The 17,112-nt window shown below is 46.2% G+C and overlaps 1 protein-coding gene across 2 annotated transcripts in view; it reads right to left on the reverse strand.

Moving 5' to 3' along the window:
• DNAH1 (dynein axonemal heavy chain 1) overlaps window positions 1–17,112 on the reverse strand; it is a 99,157-nt gene that overhangs the window by 16,416 nt on the left and 65,629 nt on the right. For both annotated transcript variants that reach the window (XM_066596925.1, XM_066596924.1), the window contains exons 42-55: window positions 16,159–16,263; window positions 15,927–16,067; window positions 15,687–15,847; window positions 14,374–14,531; window positions 14,126–14,299; window positions 11,266–11,444; window positions 10,885–11,115; window positions 6,310–6,506; window positions 6,068–6,203; window positions 4,930–5,138; window positions 4,689–4,860; window positions 4,390–4,581; window positions 2,800–2,910; window positions 2,527–2,712 (exon numbers count right to left, since the gene is read on the reverse strand). In XM_066596925.1, the coding sequence (XP_066453022.1) occupies window positions 2,527–2,712; window positions 2,800–2,910; window positions 4,390–4,581; window positions 4,689–4,860; window positions 4,930–5,138; window positions 6,068–6,203; window positions 6,310–6,506; window positions 10,885–11,115; window positions 11,266–11,444; window positions 14,126–14,299; window positions 14,374–14,531; window positions 15,687–15,847; window positions 15,927–16,067; window positions 16,159–16,263 (2,352 nt within the window). The remainder of the gene's footprint in view (window positions 1–2,526; window positions 2,713–2,799; window positions 2,911–4,389; window positions 4,582–4,688; window positions 4,861–4,929; window positions 5,139–6,067; window positions 6,204–6,309; window positions 6,507–10,884; window positions 11,116–11,265; window positions 11,445–14,125; window positions 14,300–14,373; window positions 14,532–15,686; window positions 15,848–15,926; window positions 16,068–16,158; window positions 16,264–17,112) is intronic.

The following is a 17,112-nucleotide window of genomic DNA, read 5'->3' on the forward strand; positions in this document are numbered from 1 at the left end:
TGCACTCCAGTCGGCAGCTCTCCCTTCTGAGCCATCCAGCCCCTTGGACAGCTCCCCTGCATGACCTTAGGCCTCCTTACCACGAACGGATTTCCGCCGCGTAATTCGCGGCGAAAATCCGCTGCGTTGCCCGCAGCTGTTAGGTTCTATTGAACCTAATAGCTCAGGGCACACGGTGCGGAATTCCGCACTGTGAAATCTCCCGTTTTCACCCGCGGCATGCTCTATTTGCCGCGGGTGTACGCGCTGACGGCTTCCATTGCAGTCAATGGAAGCCGTCCGTTCACGCTATCTCCCACTGTAACACAGCGGAAGATAGCGTGAAAACGCTTTCCCGCCTACCGCTGCCGCGTCATATGACGCGGCCGGCGCGTCACATGACACGGCCGGCCGCGTCATGTGACGCGGTGGGAGTGTCATGTGACGCGGCGGCAGTGGGCGGGGAAACGTCATGCGGGACCCAGAACCGCGGATCCGCTGGTAAGTATGGGGTCTCTGGGGGGCCGCCGTGACTGGCTTCGCCGCGGAATATTCCGCGGGGGAGCCCGTCATGCTCGTGTGCAGCCGGCCTTAGCCTTGTTCCCAGATCCTGCAATCCAGCCACTGTTCTAGCTCTGCCCTGTTTCTGATTGGGCTAACTAAAAATGCATGACCTTGCCATAGCACAAATGCCTCACAGCCATAGTCAAGCTCCACTACTAGCCTGCTCCTCTACAATCGAACCAAGACCTCCTGTTACCGACCACTAGCATTCTTCCTGACAACGTTACCCGCCTCTTCCCTTGCGAACCAAGACCTCCTGTTAGCAATCACTGGCAATCCTACTCAAAATGTTACCCGCCTCCTCCCTTGTACTGTACACTGAGACCCACTGTTGCTGACTCCTGGCTCTCCCTTGTCTATTCTCTTGATCTGCATGGCTACTACTCCTGCTGCTCCAAACTAGCTTGAAATGCTACACCTTGTACCAGCTGTGAAGGCATCACGCATATCATCTTCCCTAGTCAGGAGGTCTCACGGGCCATTGGAATATCTATTAGCTCCAGTACCATCCGTAGGGAACTGTATGCAAAAGCTTATTATGGACGAGCGGCTGCACACAAGCCCAACATCACAGCAGTAAATGTACAGAGGCGCCTGTGATGGTGCTTGGAGCATTAGACTATAAATGAGTGGAAGCAAATGTTGTTGACAGATTAATCATGGTACACCAACTTCTGATTGGATGGCTGCACTTGGGTGCAGCAGTTGGCTGGAGAGCAGCTTCTACGTGATTGCATCATCCCAACAGTGAAGATCGAAGGACGTTCTGTTATGGTGTGGGAGTGTTTCTGCTGGAAAGGACTAGAACTATTGTTTATAGTGAAGTCCACCCTCAACGCCAATGGCTACGGAGACAATGTGGCATTCCCTACCCTGCAGCAATACTCTGGTAAAGCTTTGTGTCTTTACCAGCATGACCGACCCACATGTCATACAGCACGCAGTGTTGAGTAGCAGAATGTCTGCAAACTTCATTGGCCAGCCCAAAGCCCAGATCCCAATACCTCAATAACGCTAATACCAGGTGGTTCCTACCTTCCCTGGTTTTATTTGTAGGCTCAGTCCCAAGAGTGGAGCATTCTGACAGGTAGGTACCCATCTTTCCCAAGTTGAGATTAAACCACCTGGACCCATCTGAAAGCTTGGTCAGCTGGACGTTCGTAGATGGGCCAATGTAATTTGATCAAATTATGTATCAAGAACCTTGCATTATTTAATGTGGTTAGAGTATTGAATATAGGTATGTATACCTTTGATAGTAAATGTATTATGAGTGTTGTTGCCGTTTTTTGGTTTCTGCTTTTAACATAGTGTATGTGGTCTCATCGTGACAGGTGACCTCCCGCAACTGCAACACCACTGTTGCAAGAAATCCAAACTTGGTGGATTTTTTGTTGCAGGTCACAAGTTGCTTTTCCACCATAGACAAGCTAAATCGCTTGCGACAAGCTCTGATTTTGTAGATTTAACAGCAAGATCATAGCTCTAAAATCGTCACGATAGCAAGTCGCGGACATTTTTGGTTGAGACATAAGACTGACAAAGGCTGCATGGCTACTTTGGTTACACATGAAGTTCACAGTGTCGCATTGTGATGTCAACGGGGTCATAACGCAACTGCAAAATGGCAATCGCTAACAGTCCATATCTGTTGGATTTTTGGTTGCAAGTTTCATGTGACTTTACAATCACATACTACAATGCAAGTCGCACATGACTGCAACTGGTCTGCCATTTGTCTTTAAGTACCACACAAATTACAGCTCTAAAACAGTTGCACAACAGCAAATCACACACATTTTTTGGTACTACGACCGAAGTCGCCATGTAGCCCTAGTGCTCAGATTAATATTTTGTCACTTTACTCCTTTGCGGTATTACACGTGACTTGTCGTCACATCACTTATGCACATTCATTTCACCTTTGTATTGGAAATGGACAGGCTCTCCAAGAATCACACATAACTAATAAGCTCCACCCACCTCAGTCACATCACTCTTATTAAGAGACTTTAGACTGGCAAGAGCCGCGTCCAGAGCCGGCAGAGCTTCATCCAGATCCTTCTGGGCATCATCAGCAATTTCCTGGGCTTTGCGCGCCTTCACAGTGGCCTTGGCTTCTTCTACCTGCACCGAACCTCTGGTGGCTTCAGCTACTACCGTGTCTTCCTAAATGAAAAAAATATGAAAATACTGCATGGAAATCGAAAGCGATGAGGAGAGAGACGACCATTCTGAGTAATCATTTCAACCTACCTCGATCTTCTGCATAGTGATAACGGTGTCTTGTGCCGCCTCCTCCAGCAATGGGCGCATGGTCTCCAGTTCTTCTTGCATCTTGGCAACATCCTCGGCTGTGTTAAGGAGCTGAGAGAATACAAATGATAAATGTGGTCAAATGGGAGACGGGTGAAGGTTAGAGGGGTATTTCAGATCTTTTACGCTTTGCGCTATTGCAATAGTTGGTTCCCTGGAGTCCCCATGATCAACTGATCTCATCCCAAGCACCCATTGCATCTGAGCAGGACGTTGGTAGCTCCATCCTCATTGCAATTGGAGCCGGTAATGTAATAGTAGGCATAGCTCTCTATAATTTCAGTTAGTTAAAAATGGATAAAAGAACGCAGCTGTGAACAAAGCCGTACATATGGAAGGCTTTCCATTTCCATCAAGTCTCCATTGACAGCAATGTAAAAAGTGTAAGGCTGCTGTCTGTCACTTTCCAGGTTTTTCTGGATAGAAAAACAGTGCAGCAAACTACGCTATACCTTAGGTGGGAAAGAAACGTAAATCTGGAGGAACAGAAACAAATGTAGAGCCCTAACACTGCTGAAATCAATGGGACATTATATGGAAACATTTGTGTCTATTTTTCTATCCCTAAATGGAAGGGAAGAACGGAAATCCCAAACAGAGATGTGAACAGAGGCTTAGACCAATATAAAGTCAGAAAATATTTTCAACCAATAAAGCAGAATAAAATACTAATAAACAAGATCATAAAAAAGGTAATTACATGATGAAAAAACAAAAATGCAACAAAACATAAAAAAGGATGATTCCTAGTGGAAGTTTCGGTTATTGTGACCCATGCAAATGAAACCATTAAAGGGGTTGTCCCGCGCCGAAACGGGTTTTTTTTTTTTTCAATAGCCCCCCTGTTCGGCGCGAGACAAACCCGATGCAGGGGTTAAAAAAGAAAAACGGATAGTGCTTACCTGAATCCCCGCGCTCCGGTGACTTCTTACTTACCTGGTGAAGATGGCCGCCGGGATCTTCACCCTCGGTGGACCGCAGGTCTTCTGTGCGGTCCATTGCCGATTCCAGCCTCCTGATTGGCTGGAATCGACACGTGACAGGGCGGAGCTACGAGGAGTCGCTCTCCGGCACGAGCAGCCCCATTCAGAAAAGAAGAAGACCGGACTGCGCAAGCGCGTCTAATCCGGCGATTAGACGCTGAAAATTAGACGGCACCATGGAGACGAGGATGCTAGCAACAGAACAGGTAAGTGAATAACTTCTGTATGGCTCATAATTAATGCACAATGTACATTACAAAGTGCATTAATATGGCCATACAGAAGTGTATACCCCCACTTTGTTTCGCGGGACAACCCCTTTAAGGACCAAGCTGTGCCTTTAGTACGAAACTGGGCTGCTGCAATGTTTACAGCACTATCTGCTTCCAGTACTTCCTATACTGACAGTGAGCCTGAGGATCAGGTGATTGGCAGTGATCCTGAGTGGCAGACCCCCACGATCAACTATTGATGACCTTTCCTGAGGGTAGGTCATCAGTAGTAAAAGGCTGGACAACCCCATTAAGTACTGCTCCTTCCACCTTACCTTATCCAGCCCGCTCTTCATCCTCTCCTTGGCAGTCTTGATCTCCATCAGTTTTTTACCGATTAGACTGGAATATAAGCCCAGCAGCTCCAGGTAACTCTTGGGTGTGATGTAATTATGCCGGGAGAGTTCAGCCAAGTATTGCTTCGACTTAAGAGCAACTGATTGATGCATCTCCACACACATCTGGACCTGAAGCAAGAATATGCACAGAATTATGATACATCTATTTTAGTGCGGCTTCAAGACGCCCAACATTTACACACAAGGGTAGAGAATATCAAGTGCCTTCAACCCACCATGCCTTGGACCACTGATTCTCTTGACTGAAGCTCTGGAATCTCCATGAGGAAAGACGAAGCTACTGACTCTAAGGCTTCTGCTGGCCACTCATCAAACCAATCAATTGTGCAACAAGTCACTAAGGATGGGAACTGCCTTAAACGTGAGCGAAAGACCTCACCTATTGGACTAATCAAGAGAAGCAAAAATGAGACAACCACCAATTCTTGTGTTGCTTCAAGCGTCCATGAAGCCTACCTCATGCAGAGCACAGTGTGAATGTTGCCCCTCACTCGTCTTGTGTAGGCTGCCATTAAGTTAGCTTTTGTTGGCTGCTGCCCCAGGTCTTGTACCACTGGTTTCATGACAGTGACAATCTGATCCTGCTCCTCGGGACCGTACAGGTTAGGAACATCTCCTGAATTTAGGATGTTGTTGATGTCTTCGAGGAACGACTCATTCTTAATCTTAAGGAGAAAAGATTATTGAAGAGGAAATTATTGGGATCAGAAAAGCTGTCGAAAAATATCTTTATAACATCCCAACTTCTCATCCCATCTCTCTATATACACTAATTGGCCTGTTTATTAGAGCCTCCATTTAGTAGCACTGATGACTGGAAGTCGCTCAGATCGCGGGATTCTCCTATTTAATATGAATTCACACTGAAACTGATCCACAGACAGTTAGGCCTCATGTCCACGGGGAAAATCAGGCCCGCTACGGATTCTCCATGGAGAATCCGTAGCGGGTCCCTCCCGCCCCGCAGACATGAGGGCTGAAAATAGCAATTACTCACCTCTCCGCACGCTCCGGATCTTCCCTTCTTCGCGGCTTGATCTTCTGTCCATCGCGGCGGATGTGCACGGCACGCCGACAGCGTGCCACGCGCATGCGCCGGCCCGAAGAAAAAAGATCCGGCCGCGATGGAGAGAAGATCAAGCCACGAAGAAGGGAAGATCCGGAGCAGGTGAGTATATTCTGATTTTAGGTCTCCTGCAAATCCGGACGGCTTCCATAGGCTTCAATAGAAGCCTGCGGGAGCCGTCCCCGCGGGAGACCCGCACGAAAATGGAGCATGTCCACTTTTTTTCATGCTCCATATTTTTTTTAAATCACTTTTATTGACCATCCGCGGGTATTTATCTACCCGCGGGTGGTCAATGCATCCCTATGGGATGCGGATCCATGTGCGGGTGATCCGCTGCGGATTTTAATTATTATTTTGCCTGTGGACATGAGGCCTTAGTCATGTGATTTTATGCTGCACTCAGGTCATGGCTTTAATTTGCATACAGGGAAGCGCCAATTGTAAGAGGGCTATGGCTCTAACAAAGGGTCAGGAATCTAATAAAGGGGTGTTCAGTGTCATTGTAGAAAAGATGCGACAACCAACCTGGGTGTCAGTAAAAAGAAAAGTGATTGGAGTATTCTGCAGTCCAGCTTTCAGCAGAATCCCCTTAATATCTTCTCTCCACTCTGGGATTCCATAGTTTTTGGACAGTTCGATCTGGAAACATTCATATTCTGCCCTAGAGAGAGATCCACCCATTCAAAAATAAATCCACAGAACAAAATGATACAGATAAACCAAGACAATGTTACTAGAAGAAGACAGAGCCCTCTACTGGTCCTTACATGTGACTGGCCAATCTGGTTAAAGACTGTCTTCCGCTTCCTCCAACACCTAGTAGCAGGGCATTTCCAAGTGGTTGACGTAGGACCCGACTGATCCGGCAAATATGTTGAACGGCATCAAGAAAAAGAACCAACTTCATCTTTGTTGTGTTGATCTGGTTATAATCTTCCATGTAATCCGCCATGACACGAAGGAGCTAATGGAAAACACAGAACGGACTACTTAGGAATAAAGACATGTGGAGACACATTAAAGTGGCCTACCTTGACTTCCATTTGCCAAAGCCCCAACTTAAAGTGCCAAGTTTTCTTATAAAGAAAAATGCTAATCACTGAAAAAGTTATTTGTACATTCTAATACTTTACTGCTAATCTGACCGCTGGGATCCCCACTGATCCCAAGAATGGAGGACCAGTCAGCCTCCGAGTGAATGGAGTAAAGGTCTGCTCCATTCATTCCAATGAAAGTGCTAGAGATTACAGAGTTCAAGAGCTTCAGCAATCTTTAGCTCTGTCATTGACGGGAATGGATCGGCGGCAAGCCTTCGTTACCTACACACCATTCAACCAGTTCCCCCTTCTCTTGATTGGAGTCCCAGTGGCTGGACCCCCATCGATCACAAAGTTATCCTTTATACTGTGGATAAGGGATAACTTTATACCTTTGTACAACCTCTTTAAGTGATGCTTCGGTCAGATACTTAGACCTTTCTCAAACTATTGGATTGTGTTATGATGAGGTTGCCATCACAGCCATTGAAAGTCTTCTCACATCAGTCTGATTGTTTGCAAAAGGTCAGATAGTCCATTGACAAAGCGCAACTCAATTTAGTAGACAAGTATTAATAAAAAAAACGGTGTTTGCTTACCGGGCCTTTACAAAGGCTGATTCAGACTCTAGTAGGGAATGAATGTTCATGCATATGATCTTTTGGCCTGTCAGAGTTTCATTATTGTCGGTGCACATTCCCCATTGACATGGGATGATGTGCTGCCAACAACTATGATTTTTTGTGTGCCACAAAACAGTGCCTTTACACACAGCATCTCTCTCCAGTAGATCAGCGCCGGTCAAGGAGATTGGTGCTTGCTTACTGAGGCTTTACACAGGCTGATTCAGACTCTATTAGAGGAAGAATGATCATTCATATGATCAATAACCCACATATTTCCTTGTAATATCATTTTGTGTATTTTTCTGTAAATAAGCACTGCTATCTTTTTAGAATCAAACTTTCAATTAATTAGTGAATCACGTCCGTGTTAACACAAAACCATATCTCCAAAGACATAATTATAGGTAATTAGCATTGGGGTCCAACGCCAGGAATCGTTGGTGGTGGCAGCGATATTGGGTACAGGGCTAGGCAGGTTACTGTAGAATTGTGGTTGCTTGTCTGCTTGACGTACAGAGTCCTGGAAAGTTGGGTACCAATTACTCCACAATCTAAGCCTCCCCTCGCCTACGCAACAGGCTATTACATGGGGTGGATTGGCTGTGCAATGTCAATAGCTAAAAGTGTGCATCAAAGCCCACACTATTTGGTGCAGATTTTGATGCAGTTTTTATCACTGATTTTGGTGCAAAATTCATCCCCTCATTAATTCCGCACGGTGACAAAATTGACATGCTGCAGATTTAAATTCCACACCACATGTCAATTTCTGAAGGGTTTGTGAAGACTTTTTGTGCAACGTGTGGACAAGATTTTGAAAATCTTGTGCATTTTTCTGCTACAGCAAATGCCATGGATTTTCCGAGTGGAGGGTCAGCACGGAAATCTCACAGGAAATCCGCCCCGTGTAAACATGGCCTTAGGATGTTTTTAGCTCCGAAAAATAATCTTTTTAGCATAGAAAACAGTATTTTATACAAGGTACGAGTCACCACATCCACCGAGATATCACTCACCAGCCCAAAGACCTTGAGATGTATAATTCTTGGATCCCCAGATGAGACTCCATGAATTCAAGCACATCTCTGCAGTAATCCTGTAGACCGCCACACTCCCAAAACATGTGCATGTTCCCACTATTAGAGCAAGTGCCCAGCTGTCATCCGACAGCTGAGCACCTGGAGACCTGCGCCAGACTTCTAATGCAGCGCTGTCATTTGACGGCACTGCAGATTAAAGCCCCTTAACGGCCACAGTCAAAAGACATATGGGCAGTCGTTAAGGGGTTAAACCCAACTATTCATAGAATGGTAGAACTGGAAGGGACCTCCAGGGTCATCTGGTCCTACCCCCTGCTCAGTGCAGGATTCACTAAATCATCCCAGACAGATGCCTGCCCAGCCTCTGTTTGAACACTTCCATTGAAAGAGAAACAAGGAAAAGCAGGCTCAGAATCCAATCCAGTCCTTTTATAATCAAAAACACTGTTATCATAAGCATTAGCTAGGAATTGGATCCCTTTAAAATATAACTTTTATTGAATTATACAAAGATTGCACATGGAAACGAATATATATATATATAGTTGTTTATTACTATCCACATTGGCAATGTCATCCCATATTCAGATAGCCGTCAGTCTGTAGCTACAGTTATATTTGCATGTGTTATTCAGCAGGTCACTACTTCAGGGAAAAATAGGAACTAGCTATGAAGACGCCACTTAGGTGGTGAAACGTGTTGAAAGAGCTCTGTTTCATCTTTTAATATCAGTATTAGACCACAGGCATGGATATCCCATGCTATTAACCCTTTGGTTCATTGCTATTACTCAGAACATAGCTAGCAGGATCCCTCCATGTTAAATGCTGGAGGATGGTGTGGCAGGTCCTGACGATCAGATCATTTAGTCAGATGCTATAGACAGCGCTCTGGAGGCTGCCCTGTACTTCCAACTAGGAAAGTACAGACGATCAGCAAGCACTTTTAGCCTGGGTTCACACAGGGCGGATTTGCTGCGGTTTTGCCGCGGATTGCCATTGCATATCTGCACTGCGGCAAAACCGCTGCATTTGCAGTGCAATGCAGCACAAATGAGTTTTGGAAAAAAGCTGTTCTCACAGGACAGATTTTTTCCGCACAGCCGGCGCGGTTTTAAAAGAAGCAGCATGTCCATTCTTCTGTCTTTTCTGCAGCGCTTTTTGTCCATAGACCTCTATGGACGCAGCTAAATCCGCACCAAAATATGCTGCAAAAGTAAAAAAGCGCTGCAGAAAAAAATGCTTGCGGATTTTTCCGCAAGAAAATCCGCAGGCAAATCAGCAAGCCAAAATTAACCTTTGAAGCGGTTTTGCCGCAACGGAAAAACCGCAGCAAATCCGCCCTGTGTGAACCCAGCCTTATACTTGCTAAAAAGCCATGATGAATGAGGGTGTGCTTGTTTGTCGCCTGGTCATTGTCCATTTACAGGGCCTGATTGTTGGGCGATTGAACATTCCCACTAACATTTGTGCCTGAATTGGGAAGTGAAAAGAGCCTTAAAGGGGTTGTCCCGCGAAAGCAAGTGGGGTTATACACTTCTGTGTGGCCATATTAATGCACTTTGTAATGTACATCGTGCATTAATTATGAGCCATACAGAAGTTATTCACTTACCTGTTCCGTCGCTAGCGTCCTCGTCTCCATGGTGCCATCTAATTTCAGCGTCTAATCGCCCGATTAGACGCGCTTGCGCAGTCCGGTCTTCTCCCTGGTGAATGGGTCCGCTCGTGCCGGAGAGCTGGTCCTCGTAGCTCCGCCCCGTCACGTGTGCCGATTTCAGCCAATCAGGAGGCTGGAATCGGCAATGGACCGCACAGAGCCCACGGTGTACCATGGGAGAAGACCCGCGGTGCATCGTGGGTGAAGATCCCGGCGGCCGTCTTGCTAAGGTAAGGAAGAAGTCACCGCAGCGCGGGGATTCGGGTAAGTACTAAACGTTTTTTTTTTTTAACACATGCATTGGGTTTGTGTCGCGCCGAACGGGGGGCCTATTGAATAAAAAAAAAAAACGTTTCGGCGCGGGACAACCCCTTTAAGTACTTGACTGATGTAGATTGCAAATAAAGTACTAGAGTGTGGAAGCAACTTCTTGAGTGTCGAGTTTTCTTGTGTTATTGCAGAGTGAGAACCTTCTTGTGCATCAACGTTAAAGTGACCCTCCGGCCCTGGGGACAAAACTTATTGAAGAACCAGAGGGGAAGGAGGCATATTACCTGAGGCCCTCCTCCATGGCTGAACTGCCATGAAACCGTCTGTTCCAAGTCAGTTGTAGCACTCCTGTCACTACTTGCTGCACACTCTTTATTGGGAGACACTGACTGCTACTCTTGGATTGGTCAGCGCCGCTCAGCAGTACTGGCCAATCCAAGCAGTTTGTAGTCTCTTAGACTGCCGATGTACCACCAGGCTCAGGGTGTATCATGTAGTCAGCAGCATTTCCATCTTGGAAAACCACAGAGGAGACCCAGAAATGGGCACAGACGAGGGCACCGGGTGATATAGCTCATCTTTCTGGTCCCTAAACAAATTTTTGTTCCCAGCACTGGAGTGTCGCTTTAAAGACGTTCTGTGTAATCTTCAACAAAATATAATGGGGGGACAAAGACACCCCAGTTTGATGGTTTTATATATTTCCTACCTTTTCTCGGTCTTCAATAAGTTGATATGATTTGGTATCAGATGGTGAAGTCATAAAATCACCGTACAGTACAGGCTGTTGTGGTATAACCTCCTCAAAGGTGGCTCCAAATTCCTGCATTCGAGCCTTCATGAGGTCATCAAACCATCTGCGGTCTTCATCGTTCACCAGACGGTCCTGGAAGACCCGGCACGATTCATGGTACCACAACTTCAAGAGGCAAATTTTGTCCTACGAAAGGGAAATGGTAAGAGTCACATCAATGATGACTGGCCTGATACAGCTTCAGTGAGGATCAATACCCAAAGGCAGAAAAACCTTTACAAGTCAAGTTGAGCTCACTATCTGAAAATTGGCAGTATCTCTTAGTTGGGAGCTCACCTCCATCTTAGCGGGTTCAGCCATCAATATTCCTTGGAAAACTTTGGACAGGTCTCGGAGATTGAATGTGTAGTGAGACTTTGTCGGAGTCGGGAGCAGCTGTGATGTGATAGTGTTGTACACTTTTATTGTAGCCTCAACCAGCTGTTCTGTGAGGTGCTGAACTGCTGGGGCCCCCGCTGCAAGAAAGGAGAGGTAAGTTATGATAGATCCATGCACATCTTGAAAAACATTTACAGCAGGTCTGGAAAGTCTTCAGAGCCTGTCACTTTTTTTTTTTTACATTTTGTTATGTTGTGGCCTTGTGCAAAATAAAAAAATGTCAAGTTTTCCCCATCATTCAGTACTCTGTACCCTGTAATGACAAAGTGATAACAGAATGTTAAAAATCTTGGCAAAATTTTAAAAAATAAAAAAACTAACATTTTGCATTGCCATAATCATACCCTGTTATCAGTACTTAGTTGGAGCACGTTTTGCAGCGATCACAGCCTCCAGTCTTCTTGGCTATGATGCCACAAGGTTGGCACACCCAGATTTGGAGATTTTCTGCCCTCTGTCATGTTGGATGGGGGCCGTGTATGGACAGACATTTTCAGGTCTCTCCAGAGATGTTCAACTGGGTTCAAGTCAGGACTCTGGCTGGACCACTCAGGGACATTCACAGAGTTGTCCGTAAGCCACCCCTATGTTGTTTGGGCGGTGTACTTTAGGTCATTGTATTATTGGAAGGTGAACCTTCTGCCCAGTCTTATGGCCCATTTACACGCAAAGACAATTTTCCAAACGACTGAAAGATTGTCAGTTTTAGTGATCATTTTGCATAAAGTGACACTAATGTCCATTAACATTTTAGTAGCTTCATTTGCATGTAAAAGGGTCTCAGGGAGCTGTTTGCAGAGCACAGCATATGGTCTGAGTTCTGCACACAGCTCCTTTGTTCTCACACTGGCTGTCGGTAGAATACAATGTAACTTCCAACTCTTGTGGTAGAACACAGCGTGCGGTCCTTGTTATCTTATCTCTTGCTGAACTATGGATTTTAAGCTCACCTTAAACTTATTGTTCAGCCGAAGAGTGAACGGTGGCAGCGTTTACACGCAACAATTATCGTTCATATGCCATTGTTTGAATGAATTTTGAGCGATAATTGTTGCGTGTAAATAGGCCTTAAGGTCCCTTTCACTCTTGATCAGGTTTTCAATATCTCTTTACTTTGCTTTATTTAGCTTTCCATCAACCCTGACCTTTCTTGCTGTCCCCAGCATGATGCTGTCACCACCAGGCTTCACTGTAGAGAAGTTATTGAGCAGGTGCCGCCTGGTTTCCTCCAGACATAATGCTTAGAATTGAGGCCAAAAAATTCCATCTTGGTGTCATCTGAGAAGAGAATCTTGTTTCTCACAGTCAGAGTACTTTTTGGCAGCTCTAGGAAGAGTCCTCGTTGTTCCAAACTTCTTCCATGTAAGAATTATGGAGGCCGCTGGGCTCTTGGGAACTTTCAGCGCAGCAGAGATGTTTTTGTCGGCTTCTCCAGATCTGTACCTCCACACAATTCTGTCTCTGAGCTCTACGGGCAGTTCTTTCCTCCTCATGCCTTGGTTTTGGCTCTAATATGCATTGTGAGCTGCAAGACTTTACATAGGCAGGAGGGTGTCTTAAAATTTTGTCCAATCAATTGAATTTACCACAGGTGACTCCAATCAAAGTGTAGAAACATCTTGAAGATGATGATGAGAAATGAGAGGCCCTCAGAGCTAAATTTCAAGTGCCATACAAAAGGTTGTGAATACTTCTGCCAATACAATATTTCCATTTGAATTTTTTAAACATTTACTAAGATTTCTAATATTCTGTTGTCACTTTGTCGTTATAGGCTATTGAATGCAGAATGAGGGAGAAAAACGTCAATTCTTTTTTTAAATTTGCACAAGGACACAGCATAACAGAATGTAAAAAAGTGAAAGGGTCTGAAGACTTTTCGGATCACTGTATGTGTGGAGCTACAGTTCATCATAAGCCAGTGTGCAATCTGACAACATACAGTAAGGTTAAGGAGCAGAGGATGACACATGGTCTTAACCAAGACAAGACACAGATCTGATGTATAACATACATTCTGTTTGCTTTACTACTTTGTAACCATATTTCTACTTTATATCTTGTCCGATCTGACAGTCACGTATAGATTCCTTTTCACTTAGGCCCCCTGCAGACCGGCGGAAATTCTGCGACGGGATTTCCCGCAGAATTTCCGCCCATGCACGCAATCCTATGCACACAGCCAAGGCCTTTTGCCTCCCTTTTCACCAGGAAACGCACTGTCCCCACCGTCCCCCTCTCCACCAGGGGTGTCCCTGTTCCTGTTGTAGCCCCCTTCTCCACCAGGAACCTCACTGTTCCTAATGTCCCCCTCTCCAACAGGGGTCTCCCTGTCTCTGCTGACCTCCTCTCTGTCATTGTTGCCCCCTTTCCACCAGGAGACTCACTGCCCCTGCTGCCACCCTCTCTACTAGGACCATTAGTGCCCCTACTGTCCTCCTCTCCACCAGGGGCCTTAGTGTCCTTGCTATTCCCGTCTGCACCAGGAGCCTCACTGTTTCTGCTGCTCTTCTCTCCACTAGGAGCCTCACTGTCTTTGCTGCCCCCCTCTCCTCCAGGTGCCCAACTGTTCCTCCTGCCATCTTACCAGATGCCTCGCTGTCATACTCCTGCAAAACCTACTACTACTAGGAACCATACTGCCTCTCCCTCCAAATTGTTTGGCACCTCTACTCTGGGCTATAGCTAAGGGTAAGGACTCTACTCCACCCGATACAGCTTGATCTTGCCATCTCATGCCTCATCCTTGGTCACTCACCCATCCAGCTGCCCAGAATGGTGGAGAATATCCTGCTCTTGCTGCTGTCACCCATCTCCGTACAGCACAAGTAGTTGAAGTGGCGTGTGAGACGAGGAGAAACCGGATTCCTGCCTCCTCCGGGAGGTCCCATGGCACACAGAAAATTTATATCCACTAATTTCTTGAAGACCCCTGCCGAAATTCAAAGATTACTAAGGACACTGGTTGTGAGCTGCTCTCTGGGGGACATGTATGATTGCCCTTACCTATCTGCTTGCGGTCATACCATCCTCTGTGGTCCATCCATTGTCTCAGCAGCTCGATAGGTGGCTGTGCTCCGTACGTCTCCAGGGCTGGCATGTTCATGTCATCAATGAAGAAGATAAAGTAGCGCCCCAGGGGCGGTGCGAACACCCCCTTCCTCCTGTAATAACAGATGTCTGGAGCTAAGAACTGCAAATCACTGAATCTTCCATATTATGCTTTTCTACACTGTACTATACACTGAATGGCCCCTTCATTAGAAGATGTCAGGAATTGTTCTGACCAAAAGGTGCTGCACAGTCAGCCAAACGCAACACTGATAATCCTAGCATGTCCGAGCGCACAACTCGCCGTTCCTTAGCACAGATAGACTATAACTGCAGATGACCAGTTCCAGCGCCATTTTGTCTAGGAGAAACAGAAAGGTGAGACTCCAGTGGGCAAAAAAACCAAAGATTGTGTTACTAAAGCCCCATTTACACTGATAGAAGATTGCTCAAAAGTTGCTCAAACGATAGTCTGAGTGACAGTTTTGAGCGATCATCTTTGCAAACTTTATAGTAGCTAATTAGCTACTATAGAATATGCAAGCAGAGCGAGACACCAACACGGCCACTAGTAGAACAATACAGCTGCTTTGCATAAGCAAACAGCTGTAGTGTCCCCTATGCTTACAGCTCATGCAGAATTCACTGCTGGACACAGGCACAGAGAATGTTATCAGTGCAACAGGCTGATAACAGCCCGCTCCACTGATAACAGCTGATCGCTGAATTCTAGCAAGCTAGAATTTAGCGATCAGCGACTCGTGCACGAAAACTGCACGATGTCCATGCATTTAGACAGAACAAGAATCGCTCAAAAGATGGCTTTGAGCGATTTTTGAGCGATTCTCGTTGCGTCTAATAGGGCCTTTAGCAGCAGAAAAATATCTCCTGGTCAGACAGATCCAGATTTCTGTTGCCCCATGCTGGTGAGAGGTCAGAATTTGGCGCAAGCAGCATCAACCGATGACCCCTTCCTGTCAGCTGGTCAGAACATGTCAGCACCTCCATCTAATCTGCGGCAACTACAAGAAGCTTCCTGTCCACAGGGACCGATATTCCTGCAGAATCCACACCACAATGAATTGCTGAAGTTCTGAAGACTAAAGGAGGACCAAACGCTACTAGATGGGGGATCCCTAATAAAGGGACCATTTACACAGATGACGTACAGGATAAATGACTTCCTAAGTAAGTGACAGATTGTAACGCCAACAGAAATCAATCTAAGAATCACTTCCAATCACCCCAACCCACAGGATTTTTCTTGCCTTTTGTCTAGTTTGCTGTCGATCAGATCTTGCGTCTGATTTGCGGAGGTTCGGGCAGAGAACATGAGGAAGTGGCTGATGTATTCCTGTGGCATGTTCTTCAGTAGCTTGTCAGATATGGTCAGGGTCTTCCCAGTCCCTGTAGGACCCACGCATAGGACCTGCAGACAAGACTGGTACAGATATAGTATAGTGGCCAGCAGTTGAACATTGCTATCATAATGGCTTCCATACACTCACCGGCTTTTTATTGGTCAGCAGCATCCCCAGAAGATGAGACATTCGTACGGTGTCCAGGGTGGGCACGATGATGTCTGCATAGCTGGAGTCAGAAGCGATAGAGAAAGGAGCGGAGGATTCCATCCAGTTCATCCAGCGTACCTCAAAGAGAAAGACAGGTGGGTAAGGGTGAAATCTAATCTGCCAGCATCGACTTCACTACTGAGGGATTGACCGGGCACAGATGCCTCACCTTTCTCTGCCCATCCTCGTTGTCATCCTCAGCAGCACTGCTGATCCCAGCATCATCCAGCACATAGTCATAGACCAGGCCTTTTTCTGGAAACAGCATGGTAACCTGACAATTAAGGAGATGTTTAGTCCATGGACAGGGAGACGGCCATACAATACAGGTGGAGCAGGATGTACTGCAGTGAGGTGTTGCACTATGACTAATTGTCCAGTGGAGAATGGACAGAGTAGTATGGAGGAGGAGGACAGAAGAGCATTGAGCAGTCTGGCAGAGGTGACAGAAGAGTCTGATGGAGGGGACAGAGAGGTCTAAATAAAGGAGAGGGCAGAGAGGTCTAAAGAAGAGGGCAGAGAGGTCTAAAGAAGAGGGCAGAGAGGTCTAAAGAAGAGGGCAGAGAGGTCTAAAGGAAGGGACAGAAAGGTCTAAAGGAAGGGACAGAAAGGTCTAAAGGAAGGGACAGAAAGGTCTAAAGGAAGGGACAGAAAGGTCTAAAGGAAGGGACAGAAAGGTCTAAAGGAAGGGACAGAAAGGTCTAAAAGAAGGGACAGAAAGGTCTAAAAGAAGGGACAGAAAGGTCTAAAAGAAGGGACAGAAAGGTCTAAAAGAAGGGACAGAAAGGTCTAAAGGAAGGGACAGAAAGGTCTAAAGGAAGGGACAGAAAGGTCTAAAGGAAGGGACAGATGGATCTGGAGAGGCAACAGAGGAATGGACAGAGGAGTCTAAAGAAGGCGATTGAGAAGTCTGGGGGGGGGGGGGGGGAATAGAGGAGTGTGAAAGAGACAGAGAGGTCTTGAGAAGTGGACAGACTAGTATGGGAGGAGGAGGAGGATAGAGAAGTATGGAGGAGAGAACAGAGGGGTCTGGAGGAAGGAACAGAGTAGTGTGGGCTAGACAGCAGGGTCTGGAAGAGGGGACAGAGGAGTCTAGAGAGGTACAGAGGAATGGACAGAAAGG

Source organism: Eleutherodactylus coqui, chromosome 3 (assembly GCF_035609145.1).
Source record: "Eleutherodactylus coqui strain aEleCoq1 chromosome 3, aEleCoq1.hap1, whole genome shotgun sequence".
Classification (NCBI taxonomy): Eukaryota; Metazoa; Chordata; class Amphibia; order Anura; family Eleutherodactylidae; genus Eleutherodactylus; species Eleutherodactylus coqui.